This window comes from Somniosus microcephalus, chromosome 3, assembly GCF_052327205.1.
Source record: "Somniosus microcephalus isolate GS21.2 chromosome 3, FLI_Smic_1.0, whole genome shotgun sequence".
NCBI classification, from domain to species: Eukaryota; Metazoa; Chordata; class Chondrichthyes; order Squaliformes; family Somniosidae; genus Somniosus; species Somniosus microcephalus.
Genome location: NC_140989.1, coordinates 23,981,261 through 24,009,096, shown reverse-complemented (window position 1 = coordinate 24,009,096; position 27,836 = coordinate 23,981,261). Strand labels below are relative to the sequence as shown.

Here is a 27,836-nt window from a genome sequence, read left to right as displayed (position 1 = left end):
TCCGCTAGGTAGAGGTCAGTACGCCAAACAACAACAGCACCACCCTTGTCAGCGGGTTTAATGACTGTCAGGGTTGGATCTAAGAGAATGGAGTGCTGCAAGTTCAGAGGGAGGTAGGTTGGAGTGAGTGAGGGGAGCAGAGAAATGGAGACGGCCGATGTCACGTCGGCAGTTAGCGATGAAAAGATCTAGAGAGGGTAAGAGGCCAGGGGGAGGGGTCCAGGTAGAATGGGAATTCTGCAAGCGGGAGAAAGGGTCAGTTGTGCGGGGGGAAGACTCCTGGCCAAAGAAGTGGGCACGGAGACGAAGGCGGCGGAAAAAGAGCTCAGCATCGTGCCGAGCTCGAAATTCATTGAGGTGGGGGCGTAAGGGGATGAAGCTCAGGCCTTTGCTGAGGACTGATCGTTCAGGGTCAGAGAGTGGAAGGTCAGAGGGGATAGTGAACACACGGCAGGGGGTGAGATTGGGAGAAGGCAGCTATCTTTTGCCCTGCCAGTACACTTTACACCTAATCCCAGCATATTACCATCTCGTCTAGCTTCTAATCTCTTTTACTTCTTTTGGGTCTTTTATTCTTTTGTCCGATCGCAGCCCTGCCTTCGATCTAGTTCCTTTTCTCTCCAGTTTTGAAGAAGGGTCAAACCCGAAACGTCAACTCAAATTTCTCTCCACGGATGTTGCCTGACCTGCTGAGTTTTTCCAGCATTTTCTGTTGTTATTTTGGTTAAGAAGGCATATGGGATACTTGCCTTCATTAGCCGAGGCATAGAATATAAGAGCAGGGAGGTTATGATGGAGCTGTACAAAATTTTCCAGATTGTGCCCTCCTCATGCTCAGATCAGCTGAAGGTTAAGGAGTTATTAGAGGGTCTAATCATGAGGGCATGTGCTAATTTGCGAAATGTGTTTATCGTTTGTTTGCTACACTTGCATTCTGAAAGAAAAATCTTTTAATAGACTGAGGTGGCATGTACATGCATGTTAGATAGCACGTCTTTAGTTCAAGGTATGTATCAGACAATTTCATTATTGTGAGCATCTGCATTACTTTTGACGACACTCAATGGCTGACTTGAGGAATATCGATGCTGTGAAGACTGTCACATTTGCATTTCTCAAGATATTAATACATACAGGCAGTTAGGCCTGATGAGAGAACCTGTTACACTATTGAAGTTAGCAAGTTTCTTAGTAATGTGGTGATTCCAATTTAAACATGGCAGATCATTATTCAGATATTTGTACAAACTGAAATGTATTCTGAATTTATATTTTTCAGGATGCCCACAACTGTATCCCTGATTTGGATACTGAAACTGCTATGTTTGCAGTTTATGATGGACATGGAGGTAAGAGAATGTGAGCAATAGAATTTTTTTGCCTGCAGGGTCATTTATTGTGCATCCATACATGCAAGAGTGTGTGTATGTGGACATAGGAATTTATGACAGGAATATCAACAAGGACATGTATATGCCTTTTAAAATGGGGACTGAATAAACATTTGCACGCCCTACTGCCCAGTTTCACCTGAAGACTGCTCTTTGTCTTGATTCCCTGTGTGCAGCGCTGCAGGAAGTTGACTTGCCACACAGTCTGCAATCTTGGATACGAACATACGAAAATGACATGATGCCTGGTGCATCATGACTAGACACTTCCTACCCCGCCCCCCCTCCCCCCAGTGATGTAATCTCCTGGGAGTGGCAAATAAAGGCCAATAAGGAAAAAATAGAATCTGGAGCATTCCTCTCCGGCCACCTCAAGCGATTGAAAAATGTGTGGGGTTGTCTTGTGATATATATAATTTATTTCTTTTGTCATTTGCCAGCAGCTCCAGACAGGAATGCATCTGGCTTCCAGAAACTTTTACATGCAAATATAGTACACATTTTGGGATTGTTTCAGCCATGTGTTAACTCATTAACAGACTACCACGTCAATTGTGTTTGATTTGTTAGCTAATGTAACTTGGCTGCTATGGGATTAAATGATGTAAAGCACAAGAATTTTTCACTGATCAGTTTTGGGCAGTACTGATGTATGTGTGGGTAAATCAAACCCCTTAAGCAGTTGGCTTGCATGTTTCAAGAGACTGTCATTTCATTTGCTGCAAAAAGCTGGAAGACCAGTGGACTCTAAACAGTTCTAATAATTTGCTATTTGTGCTATATAGTATGACTATGTTTGTTTGTAAATCTAAAGAGGAAAGCATTTTGTAAGTAGTTTTAGACTGAGCAAAGTGGTTATTGTGCTTGACGTTTTCTGCCTCCTGGATTGACAAGAGACTTGGTAGTCCGAGGTAACTTTTAGTAAGCAATTTACTATAGCAAGGGTTAATTGTAAGATCCTGGCCTCCACTAACTCAGCATTGTCGGCAGTGGAAAAATGCAGGTTTCAGATCATAACTGAAGCGGTCTGGAGTACTGTGCACATTTTGGTCTCCTTATCTAAGGAAGGATATACTTGCCTTGGAGGCGCTGCAACGAATGTTTGCTAGATTGATTCCTGGGATGAGAGGGTTGTCCTATGAGGAGGGATTGAGTAGATTGGGCCGATACTCTCTCGAGTTTAGAAGAATGAGAGGTGATCTCATTGAAACATATAAGATTCTGAGGGGGATTGACAGGGTAGATGCTGAAGAGGTTGTTTCCCCTGGCTGGAGAGTCTAGAACGAGAGGGCATAGTCTCAGGATAAGGGGTCGGGCATTTAAGACTGAGATGTGGAGCAATTTCTTCACTCCGAGTCGTGAATCTTTGGCATTCTCTACCCCAAAGGACAGTGGATGCTGAGTCGTTGAGTATATTCACGGCTGAGAGCGATAGATTTCTGGACTCTAGGGGAATTAAGGGATATGGGGATAGTGCAGGAAAGTGGAGTTGAGGTGGAAGATCAGCCATGATCTGATTGAATGGTGGAGCAGGCTCGAGGGGCCGAATGGCCTCCTCCTGCTCCTAATTCGTATGTCTGGTTTGCACACAAAAAATGTTGAAAAGAATCCAAATTGTAACTCGAGTTTTGAGTAGTTTGTAGTAATGGCAACTACTAAGCCCAAGTTATATTGCAAACTCTGTTCTCTGGTAATTTCTGCAGACTTTAATGTTTGTGATTGAAGTTTGTAATAATAGTTTATACACCACAGAGATTAAATTGAAAGAAGCTAAATTCCACAAAAGTGTTCTAATTCTTGAACTGGGTGCCGTTGTCATTTTGAAGTGGAGGGAGTCATCTATTTTTGACCATTTTACTGCAGTAAGCGTGAGGCCCTGAAAATTCAATTGTTTGAATAGCACCTAAAAACACTTGTTGAGGTAGGGCACTTCATCAGAATATCTGAAATGCTAATCTGTGTTTCTCTTTCGACTGCTGACCATCCTACAGGGTATTTTCAGTGTCTTACATTTTTATAGTTTTGCAAAAGGAGAGGCCATTTCCCACAATGGTGGCTTCCCCTATGCCTTCGCAGTCACATCCAGCGATCAATCCTTGGCCCCTCATATTCCTCATTTACACGCTGGCCCCTTGGTGACGTTGCACATATGTGCGGGTTCAGTTTCCATATATACCAATGAGATCCAACCGTACACCTCCACAACAATCCTTGGCTCCACGACTGCCGCTGAGCAATCTGACGTGAGCCACAACTTCCTCCAGCTCAGCGTCTCCAAGACTTGGCCATTCTGTTGGGTTGGCCCAACACTACATTCTCGGGTAACTATTCCACCTTTCCTTCTCTCCTGTGCGCCCCCCCCCCCCAGATCATCCGTCCCCGTCCCCACACGTACACATTGTTCAGGTTGGCCTTGAGATTGGGTGTCCTGCTCAACCACGACTGAGATTCAAACCCCACCCTCAGTCCTGCCTACATCTCAATGCTGCTGGAATCTACATCTGTGGTTTCACCACTTACAGGCTTGATTTCGTACCTCAGTAATGATTTACAACCCTATATTCTCTGCTCTTCCAACTCTGGTCTAATGTGCATCCCACTCCCTCAGAATTCATCTTTCCTCCCTTTCAAAAGATAACGTGTATGTTGATTAAAATTGGAGCCCTAAATTTATTATTTCTTCCAGGTGAAGAGGTGGCACTGTACTGTGCGAAGTATCTACCTGATGTTATTAAGGAGCAACAGGCTTACAGGACTGGAAAATTGCAGAAGGTATAACTTTCATAATTTAAAACAAAATGTGTTTGAAATCACAGAGTAGAAAAGCATTCGTGACAGTAGACTGGTTCAGATGTAAGATGAGCCGTGTTGAGTGCTTGATTTCTGGAAACAGTTGAAATTGGATTTAATGCCAACTTAAAAAACCCAGGTTTTTCAGATTCTACTTGTAGCATCAAAAAAGCCGTGTGAAAATGAGATGGGGAGGGGGGTAAATTCAGCGAAAATAAGGTTTTATTTGCAACATCACTGTAACGTGCACAGATACCCTATTGAGTATCATGTGCCAATGCCCCCTAAGATAACACACACTAATAACTGTCTGAACTCAACTGAGGGCAATTCTGCATTGACTTTAGAGCTGAAAATGATGCGCACATCACATTAATGAAGTCATCATGTACCTTGTATGGTGTACATGACACAACACGGACTGCATCACGTCATGAATGTGATGCGCATGCATTATGGCACCCACTTTTCTGTACGATGGGGGGTGGGGAGGGTGTTCTTCTAAGATTGGGAATTGGCCTTTAACAAATCACCAGAAAGTCCCAGAATTTATGACAGTAATCGGTGACCTCGTCTTTAATGATCCTTATTAGTTCATTAAAAATAGTTTTTCTTCCCCCTCAGACACGGCTTCCCTCTGAGAATTTGTGATGCTGTCAAGTTATTTATCTTAAATGACACGTTTTTCAGCTTGGATATTGCTGAATGTTGGGGCAAGTGGCTGGGTTATCTATCCCGTTCTCTCCTTTGGGGTTTGGATTTGAATTTTTGCTTGGGCTGATGGGATAAAGTCTCTGGCTATTTGGGTCCAATATGCAGTGTATTTGAGCTCTCTGAAACCCAAATAAGAGCCCCTTAATTTGGCAGTAAAGTGGTAATCTCACTTGGATACTTGAAATGGGAAAATATTCCATTCCCCAATGCTAAGGCACCCCACCTTGAGTACAACGATTCCCCAAATCATACCTGTTTTTGTGTGTACAAACGGGTAGCTGGTGCCTCTCCAATAGTAAACGGAAGGGGTCACACCGGACCGTGCTCGCTCACCTCCGCAATCGGCTCTTGTGGCATTGAGGGGGCCGGGAAGCCTGCTGACATAGTATGACAATGGTATGTGGCCAGGCAACCTGAAAGGGAGCAATTTAAAATAAAAATAAAACATTTTGCGAGTGTGGCGGAGAAATACGTTGGGCCGTAATTTGAGGTGCGTACGAGGTGCGCATGCGCCCGTAAGGGCCACGCAAGTTCCAGGTTTAGGCACGCGCTAAAACCCGGAACTTGCGATCTGTTGTACAATCTGCGTACGACCTGCTTTTACCAGTGTAAGAGTTTTAAAAACAGAAATTTTTTATCAATATATAGATTTAAAAACCTGTGAAATAAGGTAAGTTTATTTTTAGCCTCTTTAAAACATGTACTGTAAATTTATTTTTCAAAAAATTAAATGTTTTAAATGTTTAATTAAATGTTAATTAATTTTAAATGTGATTTATTTATTTGAAGTGTAGAGGTATTTTTTCGGGCATTTCCATTCATAATTATGGGGGTTTCCGTACATACGGAATCCTGATAAACATGAATGGGGATTCCCAGGTGATCCCAGGGATGCTTGCGAACCGGATATGTGGGCCTCTGCCCGAGAGGCCCAGGACCGTGAGTCTCCGGACCACCAGGTAGACGGGCATTTTATTTGTGGATCAGAGGCAATTCCCTGTGGGAAGCCTTCGACTGCAAATTCAGGGCCAATGAAGCCTCCGAGGCCAATTGTCCAGGGCAATTCTGTTCTGAAGAGTTATGTAAACTCATTAAGGGCATCCAGTGGCGGCAGTACAGTTGACCCTACTCCCACTGGTCTGAAGTATTCACATTGTCCCCATGCTCTGATTGAAGCACAGTCACATTTGCCAGTGATAATTTTCACCCATTACCTTCATTATGTTTTTAGTATGCTGCTCTACTGATAGTTTCCAATGAAGAGATGAGTCTTTTACAAAGTACAGGAAACTTTGTGCTATCCGGCACCCATGGGACCGAGCTGCTGCCGTTGCCTCAAAACTTCCGGATAGACCAGCGTCAATGTTATCAGATAGGAGCTTTTCATCTCCGTATCTGACAACAAAGACTGTTGCTTAGCAACAGCTTGTCAACACTCGGCCCGTGGCTTGGAAGCGTCTCTGAAGCTGTTGCTAAGCTACAGGGACGCTTTCCAGGGCCTGCCTGTGAAAAGAATGCTAGGAGAAGAAAAAAAACCTAACCAAAACGGCTGCTGATTTCTGCCGTTAGATCGAAGCTGCCGGACATTCAACCTCCGGATAGCACAAAGTTTCCTGTACCTTTTTTCTAGCTGATTCTTGTAATTGTGTCCGATTGCTGGTCTTATGCCAAACATTATTTCTAATGGCCTGTGTCATTTGTGATGAAAAGGAAGCCTTTCAAAACATTGTTCCTGTTTTTCTTTAGTGTTACAAGACAATTTTATAATTAAAAAAAAAAAGAAGTAACTATTGCGGTTGTTGATTGAATTTATACGATACCTTTCAGATCCTCAGCAATTCACAGCCGATAAATTATTTTTTGAAGCAACAGCCACTGCCGTTTTGTCACGAGACATAGCGGCCAGTTTGCACACATGGACAACCAATGAGATGAACAACTAGTTGACCTGTTTTTGCTGCCGTTGCTTTGAGGGATGGATGTTGGCCAGGACACTGGGAGAACTCCTGTGTCTTTGGAAAAAGTGCCATGGGATCTTTTGTGTCTACTGGAACAGGCAACGAGGGTCCCCGAGAGCAGCACCGAAGCATCCGCCTAGTTTGTGCGCACAGGTCCTGAAGTGGGGCTTGAACCCACAACCTTCTGACTCGGTGGCAAGAGTGCTACCGTTAAACCAAGTTGGTACTGCTCTCGCCATTATCCTCCTGGGTTGGCCAATAGTGCATGGTTTCAGTAGACATGCGCAGGTGTGATTTATCGAATTTTATAACGTTCTGTAAGGATAATATACTGCAATGAGGGCATATAATAAGTTCTTACAGAGCCTGGTTTTTGTGATTTATTTTCTCTGCCTCTACCTCCTCCAATGCCACCCCCAGAAAAGTTCCTTTTTTATGCTCAATTATAACCACCACACTTTTATCTGTGACTGGTCAGTATTCTGAAACCCTAAATAACAACAGAAAATGCTGGAAAAACTCAGCAGGTCAGGCAACATCCGTGGAGAGAAATTTGAGTTGACGTTTCAGGTCGAAACCCTTCTTCAAAGCTGGAAAGAAAAGAATATAGATCGAAGGCAGGGCTGTGATCGGACAAAAAGAGACAATAAAAGGTATTCGAAGCCAGACGAGATGGTAATAGGCTGAGATTAGGTGTGAAGTGTACTGGCAGGGCAAGAGATAGCTGCCAGGTGGGAGAGAGAAACAAAAGGAAAGGGCGGGGGGGGGGGGGGGAAAGGAGTGGAAAAATTACAAGTAAAAAAGTAATAGGGGCCGAGGTTATGATCTGAAATTGTTGAACTCGATATTGAGTCCGGAAGGCTGCAGAGTGCCTAATCAGAAGATGAGATGCTGTTCCTCGAGTTTACGTTGAACTTCCGTGGAACAATACAAGAGGCCAAGGACGGTGAGGTCCGAGTGGGAATGGAGCGGTGAATTAAAATGACAGGTGACCGGAAGCTCGGGGTCACCCTTATGGACTGAACGGAGGTGTTCCGCAAAGCGGTCACCCAATCTGCGTTTGGTCTCCCCAATGTAGAGGAGACCGCATTGTGAGCAGCGAATACAGTATACTAGATTGCGAGAAGTACAAGTAAATTGCTGTTTCACCTGGAAGGGGTGTTTGGGGCCCTGGACAGTGGGAAGGGGGGAGGTATAGGGGCAGGTGTTACATCTCCTCCGCTTGCACGGGAAGGTGCCAGGCGAAGGGGAAGGTGATAAATTGATAGTAAGATCTCCTTAATTTGTTTTTGTTTTTTTACCTTTTTTGAATTCAAGGCGCTGGAGGATGCCTTTCTGTCCATAGATGGCAAGCTTACAGAGGAGCTAGTCATCAAAGAACTTGCCCAGATCGCAGGCCGACCTCAGGAGGATGACGGCGAGAAGGTTGCTGATGAAGATGATGGTAAGTTGTGATGCGCCATCAATTACTCAAAAGACTGAAGTTGAGCGAGTAACAATCAGGCTTTTATTAACTAAAGAATGAAGGTCTTGTCTCGAGTGGTCGACCCGTCCAGAATACTAAGGGACTGGGAGGTAGTCACTTATATACCTGGAATAGTGGGAGGAGTCAGCCGAGGCATGTCCAGACCTGTACCTAGTGGAATACACATACAGACACAGACAGGTATGACAGTGGTTTACCACAAGTTGGAAATAAACTGATTTTTTGAATGGAGTGGAACCCAGACACGCAAGGTTCAAATTCTACAGGAAAAAAAGTTGTTTGTAAGCTTGGGAGTGGCATCATAAATAAAAAGTGGAGTGAAGTCCATTCTCGGCCTACTGATAGCTAAGGACCAGAATACACAAACAATGCTATAAAGACTTTAAGGAATTCAATTTTGGTTGCGTGCCTTGTGATTTGACTTGCTACAAACCAGCACTGCAGCTTTCCCCAAGAACTATGCAACTATTTATAATAATTTGATTTTTTTTCCCCCATTTCCCACCATATTACCTCCTTGCCTATTAATAGACTTGACTATTCCAACACACTCCTGGCCGGCCTCCCTAGTTCTACCCTCCATAAACTTGAGTTCATCCAAAACTCTACCGCCCGTGTCCTAACTCGCACCAAGTCTCGCTCACCCATCACCCCTGTGCTTGCTGACCTACACTGGCTCCTGGTTACACAACGCCTCGATTTAAAAAAAACTCTCATCCTTGTTTTCAAATCCCTCCATGGCCTCCCCCCATCTTATCTCTAATCTCCAGCTATATAATCCCCTGAGATCTTTGCACTCTGCCCATTCTGGCCTTTTGAACATCCCTGATTTTAATCGCTCCACCATTGGTGGCTGTCCCTTCAGCTGCTGAGGCCTAAAGCTCTGGAATTCCCTCCCTAAATCTCTCTGTTTCTCCTCATCTTTGCTCCTTTAAGATGCTCCTTTATACCTACCTCTTTTGGTCATCTGCCGTAACATATATGGCTCGGTGTTGATTTTTTTTTTTTTGCTAACTCTCTTGTGAAGCGTCTTGCGATGTTTTATTGCATTAAAGGCACTATATAAGTTGTTGTTGTCCTCCTTCCCCAACAAATATAAAACGTAAAAGAGCAACCTACTTTAAAAAGAACGAGGCATATACAGACAGGCTAATGAAGCAAATATTAATAGGTTCAAGAGATAACTTGATGTATTTCCACAGGAGGGAGAAGACAGAAGGATATATTGAAAGGCTTATTGGACAAAATGGCTTTTTTTTCTTTTTATAATGAGAAAGACTATCTTAAAATATTTAACTTGCCATTCTTTGAGCATGGAATTTGCCCTAAATGAGCTTGGTGCAATAGTTCTAATGCAATAAACGTACAAATTCAAGTGATCTTCCTTGTGGGAAAATAGTACAGAAGCAATCCTTTTATCAGGCACTCTGCTGCAGTGCGCTACAATCCAACTTTAAGAAAGTAATAAAAGCTGAAATGAGATGTTAAATTAATTATCAGCAGTAATTTAAAATAAGGTCTTCCTTTTTGTTAAAGAGTAAATTATTACTTGTGTACAATGTGTTTCTCAATTTGAATTACATAGCGTAAAGTGTGAACATTGCATGTCTGTTGATCCCCACAAGTTTTACAGTCATTCAAATGTACTGGATATGTTTGTCAGTTCAATCTATCAGTAATGCACTTGACCGAGATTGTCATTTAGGTTTATATTAACAATGAATAGGTTGTTTCGTTTTGCTACATTAATGTACTGAGCCAACAGAGAAGTAGTTCTAAACTCAGCACTTTGTTCACCAATGCTTAAACCGTATCGCTGTTGTCACTAGGATTTCAATAAAGTGTAATGGCGATCATGCGAATTTTTCATAGGTCCGCTTGAGCTGAGAAATAACCAGGGATATAATTTTATACACTTAGTACAAATCAAACATCTGTCTAGAGAAGGCTTTTTAATCCATATAATAGTAGGGTGAAGTACTGGTGATTACAGGTCTGTCCCAGGTGGTAGTGGCTGATTAAAGGTATCACACAGAAGCAAGTCGTACAACATATAAAGCATACTACGTGCTGTGTAGACTTGCGTATAAGATTATGGGGTTATTTTGGTGAAATGGTGGAAACAGGCGCTAAATGGGTGCTCTGCTAATAAAACACGCCTGTTTGACAGTGGTTTTAGCACCCAATATTGGTGCTTACCATTTCAACTTGCTTGGGATGCTAAAACAAACACCTGTAGGTTTATCACTTGAGCGCTGATTAGACACAATTTTCATGGAGCAGCATATGTGGGCTCCGCCCACCCACTTCCACTGAAGGAGTGGAGTGTGCTGGCTGACACACAGCGGCATGTTTCAGGATAGCTTGGGGAACGAGGGAGATGGTGCACAGGGTTCTCTGCTGCAGCACGGAGGTTCCTGGTGGAGGAGGTCCAGAGGAGGAGGGATGTCTTGTACCTGCATGGGGGAAAGGAGTCTACCTCACTTTCCTGTCCCCCTCTCCTGCAGCAGCTGGTGCTGCTCTGCCTGGCCTCTTGCCGTCCTCCCGTTCCTCCTGCAGACCAAGGGCGACCCCTAGCACGATGCCGATGACCAAGCATTCCTTTTCTCCTGGTGACTCCTATAAGGTGTCCAATGATGTAGAGTAGCACAGCACTTACTCTCTTTAGGTGAAGTTCTCAGAGAATTTCCAGAATAAATGTTGCTAGAGTGTTGAAGTGTCCCGGAAAATCTCCTGATGTGCTTCAAAATTACTCTTCAGACCTCCAGCAGCAAGTGAAGAGTAAAAGCTGATGTATCTTTAAGTAGCACTCAATCCTCTGCAATGACTTGTTTACTCCCAATCAGCTGGTCGCTGTAAGGAGAGAGTGTTATTTCAAGTGCTAGCCACCAGAATGCCATGCCGCCTCATTAATGAGTGCTAGCAGGTGACTTAAGTGGCAATCAGCCCCTTAAAGGTCCTTTGGGCGGCTGTTCCTTGCGCAAGCTTCATCTCCTTTACCAAGATGGCGTCTTGCGCTAAATGTGGGCTAAACTGCCATTTCAGCTTAAGGCCCCATCTTGGCTACCTCGGAGGCTCTTTAGTGCCTAAAATATCCAGGGAAAATCGCCCCCTATACGGTTTGGAATCTAAAAATGGGCAGGGGGGATTGACTTGTATGCAGATCAAGTCCTCTCGCGTTTCCCTCCTAGCTTCTCTTGGCAACTCAATTTTGAAAAAGATAGCACACCCAGTAGTACATTCATCTCGTCTTATTTGTAACCTGTTTAATGCTGTTTGCCTACAGTGTTGTGATCTTTAAATGGCAGCCTTCCCTTCTGATTCCCAACTTCAATCTAAGCTCCCGGCATTGATTTTAAAAATGAGGAAAAAGCCCAGGAAGATGGATATAGGGAGAGGCAATAGATACAAGGGGAGGAAATGTAAAATTGGCAATGGGAGACGGAACTGAGGTCGATAGGGAAAGTTAGTATTTAAATATCACCGTGCTGAAGAAGTGAAACAATAGTGGATAGGTGTGCACTGGTAAAAATGAAAGAACAGAAAATGTACTTGTGGACTCTGCAGCTGGCATAAAGATGAGAATTTTGCTAGATAGCAAAAAGGTCCTTGTACATGAATCACGAAAAGTTAGCATGCAGGTACAGCAAGTAATTAGGAAGGCAAATGGAATGTTGGCCTTTATTGCAAAGGGAATGGAGTATAAAAGTAGGGAAGTCCTGTTACAACTATACAGGGCGTTGGTGAGACCACACCTGGAGTACTGCGTACAGTTTTGGTCTCCTTAGTTAAGGAAGGATATACTTGCATTGGAGGCAGTTCAGAGAAGGTTCACGAGGTTGATTCCGGAGATGAAGGGGTTGTCTTATGAAGAAAGGTTGAGCAGGTTGGGCCTATACTCACTGGAGTTTAGAAGGATGAGAGGGGATCTTATTGAAACATATAAGATTCTGAAGGGGCTTGACAGGGTAGATGCAGCGAGGATGTTTCCCCTCGGGCGGGGGGGGGGGGGAAATCTAGAACTAGGGGGCATAATTTCAGAATAAGGGGACACCCATTTAAAACGGAAATGAAGAATTTCTTCTCTGAGGCTCGTGAATCTTTGGAATTCTCTTCCCCAGAGAGCGGTGCAGGCTGGGTCATTGAATATATTTAAGGTGGAGATAGATAGATTTTTGAATGGTAAGGGAGTCAAGGTTTATGGGGAGCGGGCAGGGAAGTGGAGTTGAGGCCAAGATCAGATCAGCCTTGATCTTATTGAATGGCGGAGCAGGCTGGAGGGGCCAAATGATCTCCTGCTCCTACGCCTTATGTTCTTATAGGAGTTTTGTAATGTGAATTCGCATGAGATTGTAGATTATTTTCTTTTGGGGGTGGGGGGGTGATATTTTCTACGTGGGTCGGATTATATTTGAGCATGTACGGTAAATGCATTTTACCCCTTCTCTCTCCCCCTCCCCCGGCATATTAGTGCCAATACACTAAGCCCATTTGTAACTAATAAGATATGCCCACCCCATCATAGTTCAGCAAACTTTCTGTGTTTCTTTTTTTTCCTTCAGTTGACCATGAGGAGGCTGCACTTTTACACGAAGAGGCTACAATGACGATTGAAGAATTACTCACCCGATATGGACAAAACCAGAACAGTGCCAAACATGCAAAGAGCAAAACTTCACCCGCTGTCAAGAAACCTCTGCCCAAAGATGGAGATAAAAACAAAACTGAAAAGGAAATTAACGGAGAGCTGGAGAGCAGTGAAGTGGGCATGGGTGAGACAGAGAGCAAAAATGGGAAATCGGAGGCGGCTGTGGGGATCTCCTCGAGCTCTGATTGCGGAGGCGAGGAAGCTGGATTGGGGAGTGGGGGCAGCACTACTGGCTCTGGTTTAGATAAAGAAGCTGCCAAAGCCGACAAGAGCACCTCCGAAGAGGCTGTTGTGTCATCGTCCACTGCTGATGCTGGACCCTCCTGCTCATCGTCTGCCAAATCACAGCGGGCAGCCAAGTCGGTGTTCTTTGAGGACAGTGAGGATGAATCTGAAGAAGCAGAAGAAGAGGAAGACAGTGAAGAGGTAGCTATTTAATTTCTTTTCCAATTTTCTCCATGACGAGCTTCTCATTCTCTCAGCCTTTATTAAGGGCAAGTGAGGGAACTGTGGACTTGAGAAAAAGAAAGACTTGCATGTACAGGAAACTCTCGATTTACTGGCACCCAAGCAACCGGAAATCTTGGTTAACCGGCAAAATTCAGGAGTAGGTTCAGTTAAGTTTTTCTTCATATTAGTGGCCGTTTCTTGATTCTTGGCTGTGTAATCGGGGGTTCCTGCACTTGTTGCTAAGCAACAGGGACGCTTGGTCTGTGGCCGGGCTTCTTGCACCTGTTGCTAAGCAACAGGGAAGCCTGGATTTGTTGCTGTGTACGGAGCTCTCGTACCTTTTAACTATACCTCTCTGTAATCTGGACTTATTGATAAACCGGCACCACGCCAGTCCTGTCGATGCCGGATAAAAGAGTTTCCTGTATATAGCGCCTTTCATGACCTCAGGACGTCCCAAAGCGCTTTACAGCCATTGAAGTGCAGTCACTGTTGTAATGTAGGAAACACAGCAGCCAATTTGTCCACAGCAAGCTCCCACAAACAGCAATGTGATAACCACCAGATAATCTGTTTGTGCTGTTGATTGCGGGATAAATATTGGCCAGGACACCGGGGATAGCTCCCCCTGCTCTTCTTCAAAATAGTGCCATGGGATCTTTTACGTCCACCTGAGAGATCAGTCAGGGCCTCAGTTTAACATCTCATCTGAAAGACAGATAGGGGTTGAAGATGTATCTTTTTAACAGTCTGCCAGTCAAGTGTTCAGTAATGTCAAGAGTATTCAGACCCTTGGACAAAAGTAGGATTGCTCAGTATTGTCCTGTTGTAGCCCAGTACAGGAAACTTTTTTTTAGCCGACACCTAAATATCCGGAAATCTCTCTCAACCGGCAAAATTCAGGAGTAGGTTCAGATAATTTTACTATATATTAGTGGCCGTGTAACCGGGGTTCCTGCATCTGTGGCCGTGTAACCGGGGTTCCTGCATCTGTGGCCGTGCAACAGGGACTCCTGGATCTGTGGCCGTGTAACCGGGGTTCCTGGATCTGTGGCCGTGTAACCGGGGCTCCTGCACCTGTGGCCGTGTAACCGGGGCTCCTGCACCTGTGGCCGTGTAACCGGGCTCCTGCACCTGTGGCCGTGTAACCGGGGCTCCTGCACCTGTGGCCGTGTAACCGGGGCTCCTGCACCTGTGGCCGTGTAACCGGGCTCCTGCACCTGTGGCCGTGTACGGGGCTCTCGTACCTTGGTAAGTATATCTCTCTTTAGTCTGGACTTTTTGATCAACCGGCACCACGTCAGTGCCGGATAAAAAAGAGTTTCCTGTATTTGGCTTTGGGCTTTAGGGTGTGCTGATGTGCTATAGCTGCTTTTGTGATAGCTGGGTACGGAAGCTCTTCTAATTGCTAATTATTTTCCAAGAGAGTAGTTTCCCTGCTCTTTCAGTCCCTGCCCTAACAACCGCTTTCCTTTCCACCCAAAAAAATCTAATCTGAGGAAATGTCCCAACTCCTGATCTGTTTACTTATTGCAGGACAGTAAGTGTTCTTGCTGAGGTGTGAAAACCTGACGGAAGTACTAATTAAATTAATCAGGTCCTTGCAACGCTGTAAGTCAAATGTGACAAAGCCCTGAAGTAAAAGCATTGTGGTGATCGGCTTTCATTTTCCCTTTGTCTTCCTATTTCCTTTTCACCCGTGGTTTTCTGAAAGCACCAACCTATGCCGGGTTACAATTCCACTCGTCCTCGCAGCTTTCTGGTGCATTGTCTGATGGGCCATTCTCCCCATGTAAACTGGTCGACTAACATGGTCCCTGTGCTCGCACACCTATATATCTCTGCCTCTATGGCGAGGTCAGTCAACTAAGCATGGACCATGGTCAAACCTGAGGTTTTCCTGAAAAGAAAGACATCCATTTATATAGCGCCTTTCACGACCGCAGGACTTCCCAATGTGCTTTGCAGCCAATGAAGTACTTTTTGAAGTGCCCCACCTGTGACAGAGACTGTAGGTCCCGCATTGGACTAATCAGCCACCTGAGAACTCATTTTTAATGTGGAAGCAAGTCATCCTCAGTTCCGAGGGACTGCCTAAGAAGAAGAAAATTTTGAAGTGTAGTCACTGTTGCAATGTAGGAAACGTGGCAGCCAAATTGCACATAGCAAGCTCCCAGAAACAGCAATGTGATAAAGACCCAGAATTTCTTTTAGTGATGTTGGTTTAAGGGATAGATATTGGCCAGGACACGGGATAACTCCCCATCTCCGTTTCAGAATAGTGCCGTGGGATTGTTTCCGTCCACCTGAGAGGACCGACGAGGCCTCGGTTTATCGTCTCCTCTGAAAGACGGCACCTCCGACAGTGCAGCTCTCTCTCGGTACTGCACTGGAGTGTCAGCCTAGATTATTGTGTTCGAGTCCCTGGAGAGGGACTTGAACCCACAACCCTCTGACTCAGGCGAGAGTGCGACCTACTGATCCTAATCTGTAGCACATTTGAGCATCTTCAACACTCTGAAGTAGCAGCTGTGCGATTAAACCAACTAACATCGGATAACTAGTACATAAGTAATGCAGAATCTAGCAAGGCTAGAACTGCTTTCAAGTCTTTTTAAAAATCTGAATGCATGTAAATTGTGTCAATAAACTTCTCATTGTTTTTAGTATATTGATGGACCCAGAATGACCAATAATCTCTTTGTGATGTTGGTTTGAGGGATAGATATTGGCCAGGACACAGGGGATAACTCCCCTCCTCTTCAAAACATGCCGTGGGATTGTTTCCGTCCACCTGAGGACCGACGAAGCCTCGGTTTATCGCCTCATCCGAAAGACGGCACCTCCGGCAGTGCAGCTCTCTCTCTATTGATGGAGCAATTGATGGATATCTGTTGAGGTTAATTTGATATTTTATTTGCTCATGGTAGCAAACGCTGGTGTATGAAATTTCCTGTAAACGGCATCTTGTTCCAAAGAAGGTGGATGCCTTTTGTGGGCTGAGTCCAGAGAGACAGCACATTGAAGGTATGAAGATCTCCGTGGCTTATGCAGAAGAGCTGAAAGAAATTCACCAATGAGTCCTTGAGCCAATCAATAAGGGAACACGCTGAGCGATGCCCTGGGCAGTTGCTGCTAGAATCGTTTCCCGTTGCTATTTTAATAGTTGACTTTCTAGCACAAAATATTTGTGCAAAAAAATTAGCAAGTTCTGGTTTGGATCCCCTTAATGCCTGGAGATTGAGGTGTTTTTGTGACTTACTGCAGTTGCTGTGCATTTCTTTGGTCCTTGGAAACTAAGAGGATGTATGCTTTCCTCTGTCTCTCTACTGTACAAAGGAAAAAGAAATGCTGAATAAAATTGATGTACCTTCAGTGGATTTTCAGAAAGCATTTGGTAAGGTACCATGCAAGAGACTCCTGATGAGGATAATGGTCCATCGATTTAAGGTCACTTTAAAGGAAGCAGCATAAGTAGGGAGGTCAAAAATAAAGGCAAATAGAATCCTTGGATTTGTATCTGAAGATGTTGAATACAGAAGCACAGAGGTCATTTTGAAATTGTAGAAGACCTTAATTAGGACGCAGTTAAAGTACTGTGTACTGTTTGTGGCAGCCCATTGTAGAATGGGTATAAAACCAATTGAAAAGTTGATGGTGCGGATGAGGAATTAGTTACGAAGAGTGACTTCAGAAGTTGGGGCTTTTTTCATTTAAGCTGATGTGACTAAAGGTGACTTGTTGGAGTTCTGGATTATGCTGAGGTAAAGAGTGGGATTAATTCCACTGGTTGGTGATGTGATATGACGTAAATTAAAGGTAATCGCAAAAGATTTCTTTACACAAGCTGGTTAGACGGTGGCATTGTCAACCACAAACTGTTGAAACAGAGTCTGTACATTCCTTTTAAAAGGGAATTTGATAGCTTGTAAAAGATCAATATTAAATAGTATGGAGAGCGAGCAGGAGATTAAGATTAGACTAAAAACTCATACAATCTGTATCCCATATGCTGCAACACTTGGGAGCTGCAGTCAAGTGTCAGGAGTGGGATATAACTTGTATTAAGGGATATGGGCCAAAGGCGGGTATATGGAGTTAGGTCACCGATTAGCCATGATCTAATTGAATGGCGGAACAGGATTGAGGGGCTCACTGGCCTACTCCTGTTCCTATGTATCCTAAGACTTTGTATATTGTGTTTATATTCCATGTTGCCTAATCAGCACAAGCTTCTGTATAAATTTGCTGGAAATAATTTGAAATGTGAACTGCATTGATGTCTGGATCAGCACTGGTGACATTACTGAGAACTGCTTTTTCTTCTTGTCAATCTGTTTTCGCTACCTAGGGTTGCAAAATTCCAGGAATTTTTAAAAGAGGAAACTTTCCATGGGAATTAAGAGTTTTTTTGCACACTGATGGTTTTTGTCTCTGACCCTTATATTATCTTTGTCATCAAAATAGACATACTGTTCCATACAAATAAAAACAGGCTTTCAAAACTTTATTTAGGTTATAATTTTGAACTTTATTGAACCCCCACAAAAAAGACCCATCTAAAATAAAATAAGCCAAGTACTGTAAGAAGATAAACATATATTGATTAAGAAATTCCTTAATAATTAAGATTCCATCTCTGTTAGTAATTTTAAGAGAGGACCTGTGGGGGAAAAAAAATGAAAGAAATACAAAAAAAAACAATTATGCTAGCATGTGGTTTTTTGGGCAAAATTCCCAAGCTAAACTTCCCGTGGAAAATTTCCAGAAATTTACCGGAAACTTTCCACCCCTTCGCAACCCTACCGCTACCACATTTATAAAATTCAATAAAATGTTATAAATAACCCTTTTGCTATTGTTACATAAGAACATGTGAAATAGGAGCAGGAGTAGGCCATTCAGCCCTTTGAACATGTTCTGCTATTCAGTAAGATAATGGCTGATCTTCGACCTTAACTCCACCTTCCCGCACTATCCCCATATCCCTTGGTTCCCTTCGTATCCTAAAATCTATCGAACTGTGTCTTGAATATACTCAACGGCTGAGCATCCACAGCCCTCTGGGGTAGAGAATTCCAAAGATTCACAACCCTTTGAGTGAAGAAATTTCTCCTCATCTCAGTCCTAAATGACCGACCCCATATTCTGAGACCGTGACCCCCTAGTTCTAGACTCCCCAGCCAGGGGAAACAAAAACCTGTTGTAATGTTGTAGTTTTTTTTGTATTATTTTGGTACTCACAGTATCTCTGGTTTAGTTAAATTCTTCTAATAGCTAAGAAATCAGTTTGAGGTACAGTATACTGTTCTGAGGCTGGGGAACAGTAGTGGAAGATTTGCTCTGCAGTTAGCTGGCTATGCTTTATTTGACTTGGGGACTGCTTAATGCCGGCACTGATGATTAAAAAGTGTTAATTCCTTAGCATTTTACTATGAGCACAGCATTCACCAGATTGAAGAACTGAAAGAGATTAGATTATTTTTTCCTACAGCTATTTTGGGGACTCACAAGCTGCAGCACCACGAAGCCTTTCTAACACATTCAATTTAATTTTCCATGATTCTTTACCAATAATGCAGTTGTCTATTTTTCTACTGCTCTGACCAAAAGTGCTTTGACTACTATGTGACTTGAGCTTTGTTAAATCTTTCATCGGCAGGATTGCAGTGAAGAGGAGGAGGAATACAGCAGTGAAGGAGAAGAGGAAGAGGAGGAGGCGGAGGAAGAAGAGGAGGAGGAGGCGGAGGAGGAAGAAGAGGAGGAGCAAGAAGACAGTGATGATGCAGAAGAGGAGGACGAGATTATATTGCCCGGAATGGATGGTAAAGAGGAGGTATGATCTTGCGGGTGTTCCCTGTAAATCGGAAGAGAATGTACTATTATCCCATTTGCCAATCTGAACTTCACCCGAGATGAATTTCAAACATTTAATGCATGTGAATAGAGGGGTTGCTTTGCTCTGCTGTGGCAAGACAGCAGCAAGTAGGAACACTCTTCTTTCCCCTGCCCCACTTATACTCCCGCCCCACTTATACCTTGCTGCTTTAGAAGGCATTGAGTCCTTGCTGGACACTGTTCAGCAGAGGTTGGCTGCCCTTGATGCTTTTGCATATTATTCATGTGTGAAACCTGGGAGTGAGTTTAAGCAAATTATTTTAGCAAGGGGGTGCGGTTTGCACTTACGCTTCCGTTGGAGCAATGGAGTAGGTCAATCCAAATTGTATAGTTTCAGATGCCAGCGATAAATTAACTTGTTTTAATGAATATTGACAAAGTACAAACAAGATTATACAGATTTAGGATATCCATCAGGGACGCTGACCCTCCTGTTGTGGTGTGTTGTCAGTGCTTAATGCCAAAGAACTACGGAAAACAGTATCATATTTTATACACCTAGATGGACAGTTCCTAAGCAACATCAGGTTCAGAACAAGTCACCTATCCATTCTGAGATTGTTTCATGATCCTTTTGTCATAATGCTACTGCACCAGTAGGTGGCAATGTTGCATGACAAATACTTCATTCTGGCTGGCATGTAGAGGGCATTCCTGATAGGCCCATTACTGAAGCCAAGCTGTTAACCTTACAATATCGTACACTATCCTACGACTTCCACCAGATCCCATTTTAAGAGAGACAGTGTACACTTTAAAACTTGTTGTATCCAGAACATAACTGCTCCTTAACGTCAGGTTTTACTGTACAATGACACAGTTGAAAGCATTGATTGATCATTGAAGTGGTTTTTGATTTCTAGCCTGGCTCTGACAGTGGTACGACGGCTGTTGTGGCACTGATCCGTGGGAAGCAGCTGATCGTGGCCAATGCCGGAGACTCCCGGTGTGTTGTTTCGGAGAGTGGCAAGGCGATTGATATGTCCTATGACCACAAACCAGAAGATGAAGTGGAACTGGCCAGGATCAAGAATGCTGGTGGAAAAGTTACTTTGGACGGGAGAGTCAATGGAGGACTAAACCTCTCTCGAGCAATAGGTACCCATTTTTGTTTCTCCTAAAAGAATCGTCGCCCCAAGCTATGTACTGAACCAGGAATATTGCTGACCTGCTATAGAATGCCTTCAGAACCTCTGTTAAATTGCAAGCCTGCAACTTCCTCCTATGTGTTTCTTGTTCCATACATCACTTTGGTATCTAGTGTTTCTAGGTCAAGTTAAAATCTCTTCATTTCAAAGACTATCAGCTACCCGCTGAGAAATGTACCGGTACCATTTTCAGTCCGCTTTAAAAGCTGGGACTGGGGGAGGGCAGGCATGTGGGGTGGGGGGAGGTGGCATGAAGGCACTGGACATTGGAGTTCTCACAGTATGTCAACCAGGGATGCCCTTTCATGCCTGTTAGTAGCATTGGTTGAGGCTTGTAAGTTGCTCATGGCTAGGGAAGGGGCATCACGAAAGGATTCTTTATAAATTGGGAGGAGTTTTTTTTAATTGCTAATGTTAAATAGTACAACAAAGCTCAATCTATTGAAAGAAACTTGTTCAGCTTGAAATTTCATGTACACTTTTCTAATTGACTTCCCCCCCCCACCGAGTCTAAAATTTCAAGTTGAGGCTTGTTCTCTTGCATTTGGTTTCTAAACGTATTGAATGTCCTATTTAATAAGCTACGTGCTGAGATGAGAGTGCTATCAACTGAGTCAAGCTGACTATACGGTGGAAGGCAGTGTTTGTACATGTCATTTGTACATTTGTTCACAAAGAAAACCAAGTGAACTAGACCAAGCGGTGCAAATCAGTCCAGACTTATTGGGCGCAGTCTACCTTCTCCGCTATCTGCCCTGTTCTTTGCAGTGATGGGCCCACCACACTAACCTACCCACAATTTACCACCAGTTCGCAACCTCATTCAAGAGGTGACCACAACATTTTTAAATGACCATCAGTGGCCGATGACACTAATCAACCTCCATCAATGCCTTCGCACTTGTAACCCTAAGAGTTGCCCGCAACCTTTTCCGGTTCTGTGCAGACTTATTTGCAGTACCATCCCAGCGCTGATCCTTGCCTAACGGCTAACTTTCCTCTACTTATCATCTTGACCTCTTTCTGTGAGCTGTTGAGATAGCATCCTATTGCCTTGACATTTGCTTCTGGGATTTAGTGGGGGAGGTGTGAGAAGTTTCTCCCGAGTCCAGAGTTGGCACACTAAATCTGATGCACACTGCCCTGTTTCAGTAAAGCTTCCCTTTTGTGTTTTCTGCCCAACACATTGCAACTTTCTGATCAGCACATGAGGATGACTTGCCTGGAGCCTTATGTGAAGAGTCTCATTTGCTGTTTGTTAACGTGCTTAAACTTTGATTAGGACTTCGTAGGTGACTTAGTTTCCTGCTTACCGGGAAATGCTCCCTTCCGATATGAACAATAATCGCGGGGGTTTTAACGCGCTGCTCGGTACAGTGCTTTAATGCCTGGCCTGAAGTCATCCCGCGGAAATGAACTAGTGCCTTCTGACAGTGGTTTGTGACTGTTGCTGCAGGTGATCATTTCTACAAGAGGAATAAGAATCTTCCTCCAGAGGAGCAGATGATCTCGGCGCTACCTGACCTCAAGGCGTTGGCATTAAATGATGACCATGACTTCATGGTGATTGCATGCGACGGTATATGGTAAGCATTGATTTGTTGGTTTTATGATTTTAATTAAGCTCCAAATCCCCCTGTTTCTTGAGGCTAGTGGGGGGAGAGGTAGAAGTCAAATATTTATCTTTAGGAACAGCATTTTCTATTTTTGAACATTTTAACGACCTAATGTATACTTGAGTTATTGATGCTGTAACCAATCTGGTAGGGGCTACAGCTATTTGGTTGACTGCCACCGTTCCATCCCCCTCTCCAGCCACTATCTCGCTCTGAATCAGACTGTTGGCAACATCAGTTCTATTCAAACCTGCGATGAGCTTCTGACCCCTTACCTCCATCACAAAGACCGCCTATTTCTACCTCCATAATATTCCCTGTCTGCGCTACCATCTTAGCCCATTGCTGCCAAAACTCAGTTCCATACCATTTTCTACAAAAGTACAGCACCGGAGTGTGAGCCTGAAATTTTGTGCTCAAGTCCCTGGAGTGGGACTTGAACCCACAACCTTCTGACTCAGAGGCGAGAGCGCTGCCCACTGAGCCGCAGCTCACACTGTCGGCAAGACAGTGATCCAACAAGCTAGTGATAACCGCTATTACTGATGCATAAATGGACCTTAAAAACTGAAACTGTAGTTCCTGATGACATGGTGGTTAGACACCATGCACTGTAATATTAAACCTTAGACCCTAATCGCCACAATTCGGTCCCTGGTCTGTGCCGAGTGGGTTGAACCCTCACCCTAGGACTTGAGCATTATAATCTTGATTGACACTCCGCTGCAATACTGAGTGTGCGATGAAATCTCATCTGCCTGTTCAGGTGGATGTTAAAGCCGCTCCCCACTTTTTGAAGTAGAAGAGGGAGTCCTCCTAATGTCCTGACCAACACCACTCCCGGGGACCCCTTACAAATAATTGACATGCTCTCAGATCCCAAGAGCTAACATCCAAAAGACTGTGTTCGCAACCAAAAAGATGGAACAACAGAAGTAGTGAATGTGAGTCAACCAATACAGACAAATTCTGATGACTGCGTCCTCTTGCAGACCTCCTTGGGTCTGGGGACCAAATTTTTAATTGTATTTCAGCTTGTATTGTTTATCAAACTTAATGCAGTTTTGTCGGCTCAAAAAAAAAACTTATAAAATGGTTTGCCATGACTTGGAGAAATACCAGGTGATCCAGGGCAGGTTTGTACTCGAGACCTGAATGTTTGTTTTTGCTGAGCCTGTGAAACGAAAGCGTAAGCAAGTTACTCTTTCTTTAGTTGGCGCTTCTGTGTCACTGAGCAAATGATGCAGTAATTGCTCCATGTTTTAACTCTTTGGTGAACCGCTGAAATGGGTATGCTCTTCCAGCTTAACCTAGCCGTGTTCAATTAATCAGGTTTTCACACATCTGAAGCCAGGCCAGTTCAAGGTGAGACCCCTCCAGGCACTGAATGGAAGAGGGAAGTTTGCAAAGCTTAGGTGGAGTGCGGAGCAAGGCCTGGAAGTGCACCTGACACTGAACTCCCAAACTGGAAGGGTTTCAATTTCCAGCACTGACTTCAGCGCCAAATAATAAATTTGTTAAGCAAAGGATGGTAGATTTGACCTTGGAATAAAGTAATGTTAGATTTACAGTGGGATTCTCACTATCCAATTTACCAGCAAGGTACTATTTTGTATACTCTACGGCCTAGGAATTGAGTGGGCTTTGCGCCCATTTTGCGGCGCTAGAGGTCATTGCGCTGGACTTACAGCCGGTTCAGAAATTCCCTGGGGCCCTACCATCGGCGGTAGACCGGTTGCGCTGCGCCGGCACCGATGACGTCATCGGTGTGCGCAGCGTCCCGGTTGCCGTGGTGACGGGCCCCAGCGCCGAAATTGAGTTGCGGCCGCCTCGCCCGTGGCAGCCGCAACTAAGACTCTGGCAACCGAGTCTTACAGGAGTTTGCGCTGGCGCATTAAGGTCGCGCGGCGGCTGGCCGCTTTCCCGCCGGCCGCCTGCCCACACCTCCCTCCCCGGACTCCTCCACACCCCCCCCCCCCCCCCCCCGCGGAACAGATGCTTCTGGGCTGCGAGCCCGGCACTTCCCCGAGGTGCCGGGCTCATTTTTGTGAAGATTTTACCGGCCAGCGGGCGGGTGCAGGCAGCTCCTCCTTAACTGAAGGAGGAGGCCTGCACTTCCCGAGCCTGCCGCACCGCATCGGGCGCCGGAATAGCGCCGCAATGCGGCAGGTAGCGCCCATTTTCAGGCACAAACACCCTTCAGTAGCGCCGGCAGCCGTTTGGGCGCGGCGCTACTGAATTTTTGGCGTGCGCAGGGGGACTTAGCGCCGGCGCTAACTTTCCGGCGCTAAAGCCCTGGCGCGGCGCCAACTGAATTTCTAGGCCTACATGTGCTGATTGTTTACTGTACTATGGAACTGAAATGAGTGATCCAAGAAGGAATTTTCCACACTTCTATAAACCTACAGGACTAAATTATTTTTCTTTGCATTTCCTTTTGAAGTCTTCTACCTTCCCTTGTTGAAAGAGACTGTAGACCTACTCGGAGATCTCAATATAATCTATATAAATAGGGAAAGGCCAAACAAACCCATTGGTCTTTTCTGCACCACTCATTTTATGAAATCTGGATGACTTTGAACACTTCAGGGTCCTGAATTTAAATAAAGGAAGCTACGATGGTATGAGGCGTGAGTTGGCTCGGATGGATTGGGGAACGTTACTTAAAAGGGTTGACGGTGGATAGGCAATGGCAAACATTTAAAGATCGAATGGATGAACTACAGAATTTGTACATCCCTGTCTGGCATAAAAATAAAACAAAAAAGGTGGTGCAACCGTGGCTAACAAGGGAAATTAGGGATAGCATAAGATCCAAGGAGAGGACATAGAAATTGGCCAGAAAAAGCAGCAAACCTGAGGATTGGGAGCAGTTTAGGATTCCGCAAAGGAGGACAAAAGGATTAATTAAGAGGGGGAAATAAGATTGAGAGTAAGCTTGCAGGGGACATAAAAACTGACTGTAAAAGCTTCTATAGATATGTAAAGAGAAAAAGATTGGTGAAGTCAAGTGTAGGTCCCTTGCAGTCAGAATCAGGGGAATTTATAATGGGGAACAAAGAAATGGCTGACCAATTAAATACATACTTTGGTTCTGTCTTCACAAAGGAGGACACAAATAACCTCCCAGAGTTTTCAGGGAACATAGGGTCTAATGAGAGGGAGGAACTGAATGAAATCAGTATTTGTAGGGAAATGGTGTTAGGGAAATTGACGGGGTTGAAGGCCGATAAATCCCCAGGGCCTAATAATCTACATCCTAGGGTATTTAAAGAAGTGGCCGTAGAAATAGTAGATGCATTGCTGGTCATCTTCCAAAATTCTATAGACTCTGGCACAGTTCCCATGGATTGGAGGGTAGCTAATGTAACCCCACTATTTAAAAAAGGTGGTAGAGAGAAAACGGGGAATTATAGATAAGCCTGACATCGGTAGTGGGGAAAATGCTAGAGCCCATTATAAAAGATGTAATAGCAGAGCACTTGGAAAACAGTGACAGGATCGGACAAAGTCAGCATGGATTTACAAAAGGTAAATCGTGCTTGACTAATTTACTGGAAATTTTTGAGGATATAACTGGTAGAATAGATAAGGGAGAGCCAGTGGATGTGGTGTATTTGGACTTTCAGAAGGCTTATGATAAGGTCCCATATAAGAGATTAGCGTGCAAAGTTAAAGCAAATGGGATTGGGGGTAAGGTACTGATTTGGATAGAGAACTGGTTGGCAGACAGGAAGCAAAGAGTTGGAGTAAATGGGTCTTTTTCCGAGTGGCAGGCAGTGACTAGTGGGGTACCGCAGGGATCCGTGCTAGGACCCCAGCTATTCACAATATATATTAATGATCTAGACGAGGGAACTAGATGTAATATCTCCAAGTTTGCAGACGACACAATGCTGGGTGGGCGTGTGTGCTTTGTGGAGGATGCAGAGAAACTCCAGTATGATTTGGACAGGTTGGGTGAAATGGCAGATGCAGTATAATGTGAATAAATGTGAGGTTATCCACTTTGGTGGCAAAAACAGGAAGGCAGACTATTATCTGAACAGCAATAGATTGGGAGAAGGAAGTGCAACGAGACCTGTGTGTCCTTGTGCACCAGTCACTGAAGGTAAGCATGCAGGTGCAGCAGATGGTTAAGGCAAATGGTATGTTGGCCTTCATAGTGAGAAGATTCGTGTACAGGAGCAAGGATGTCTTGCTGCAGTTGTACAGGGCCTTGGTGAGACCACACCTTGAGTATTGTGTGCAGTTTTGGTCACCTTATCTGAGGAAGGATGTTCTTGCCATGGAGGGAGTGCAGCGAAGATTCACCAGACTGATATCTGGGATGGCAGGAATGACGTATGAGGAGAGATTGGGTCGATTGGGCTTATATTTGCTGGAGTTTAGAAGAATGAGAGGGGAGCTCATTGAAACTTATAAAATTCTAACAGGACTAGACAGACTAGATGCAGGATGTTCCCGATGGTCGGGGAGTCCAGAGCCAGGGGTCACAGTCTAAGGATAAGGGGTAAGACATTTAGGACAGAGATGAGGAGGAATTTCTTCACCCAATGAGTGGTGAACCTGTGGAATTCTCTACCACAGAAGGCAGTTGAGGCCAACTTATTAAATATATTCAAGAAGGAGTTAGCTATATTTCTTAAGGCTAAAGGGATATGGGGAGAAAGCAGGGACAGGGTACTGAATTTGGATGATCAGCCATGATCTCATTGAATGGCGGAGCAGGCTCGAGGGGCCGAATGGCCTACTCCTGCTCCTATCTTCTATGTTTCTATCATCTCGAGCCGGGGGATTTTTCAAAAGAAAACAAAGCTAACTACCTTAACCTTATCCTTACAACTTAAATTCCAGACACCCAGAATCATTGTACAGAGCTCCGTAACTGCAATTGCCTGTTTGGCTCAAATGGTTACCATTGACTTGATTTAGGAGGGACTCTAGTATTTGGAGTCCACATAGATGCGCCCACAAACGGATCTTGCAACTTTAGTAATTCGTCTTCCCTTTCAGGAATGTAATGAGCAGCCAGGAGGTGGTAGATTTCATCAGTGAACGCATCAACAAGCGGGATGAGAATGGGGACCTGAGGTTGCTGTCTTCCATATCCGAAGAGGTAGGTGCTGCTGCCAGGGTTGTGCAGGAAGGACTCCTGGGGCATTTGGCAAGTCATGCGGGAGGGAGGGGGGGCGGGAAATTTTACTCCCTCCAGATTTAATAAAGCTAGATAGAAATTAAAATTCTACTTTCCAAAACTACAGTCTCTCTCTAGCCCAAGCTGCTCAAAATCATTTTTCATTTGCCACAAGAAATCTGAAGTAATGTTTGGCTTGGGAGGGTGTTCATGAGAATGTCGTGCTTAATGCACAAGTTCAGTAAATGAGCCTGAAGTAGGACTTGAGATTAGAAGAAATTATCTTTTGCTGCAGAGCAGAGGATATATGGACCAGACTCCCAGCAAAAGTAGGCTGGTTGACTCCTTTCGAAAAGGAGCTGGATACACATTTGGTCATTGGATTGAAGATTATAGCACTAGGCCTGGACCAGGGTGATCAAATACTCCGTGAGACATGGTTCCTGCACTGCTGGAGAGGTGAATCTGGAGGGCAACAAACGAGGACAGGACAGTTGGGATTGATGCAGATTCTGGAGTCTACTTGAGTAGCTTTTTGGGGATCTGGGTAGTTAATTATCCTGATGGTTTTAACTGTGAAGTGAAATGTTCAGTGGCAGT

At 44.4% G+C, this 27,836-nt stretch overlaps 1 protein-coding gene across 2 annotated transcripts in view; it reads left to right on the top strand.

Moving 5' to 3' along the window:
• Positions 1-27,836, top strand: part of LOC147120906 (protein phosphatase 1G-like) — a 64,115-nt gene that overhangs the window by 8,132 nt on the left and 28,147 nt on the right. For both annotated transcript variants that reach the window (XM_085979381.1, XM_085979387.1), the window contains exons 2-9: positions 1,280-1,349; positions 4,078-4,163; positions 8,171-8,297; positions 12,902-13,413; positions 19,100-19,273; positions 20,199-20,433; positions 21,940-22,069; positions 27,116-27,218. In XM_085979381.1, coding sequence (XP_085835507.1) covers positions 1,280-1,349; positions 4,078-4,163; positions 8,171-8,297; positions 12,902-13,413; positions 19,100-19,273; positions 20,199-20,433; positions 21,940-22,069; positions 27,116-27,218 — 1,437 coding nt within the window. The remainder of the gene's footprint in view (positions 1-1,279; positions 1,350-4,077; positions 4,164-8,170; positions 8,298-12,901; positions 13,414-19,099; positions 19,274-20,198; positions 20,434-21,939; positions 22,070-27,115; positions 27,219-27,836) is intronic.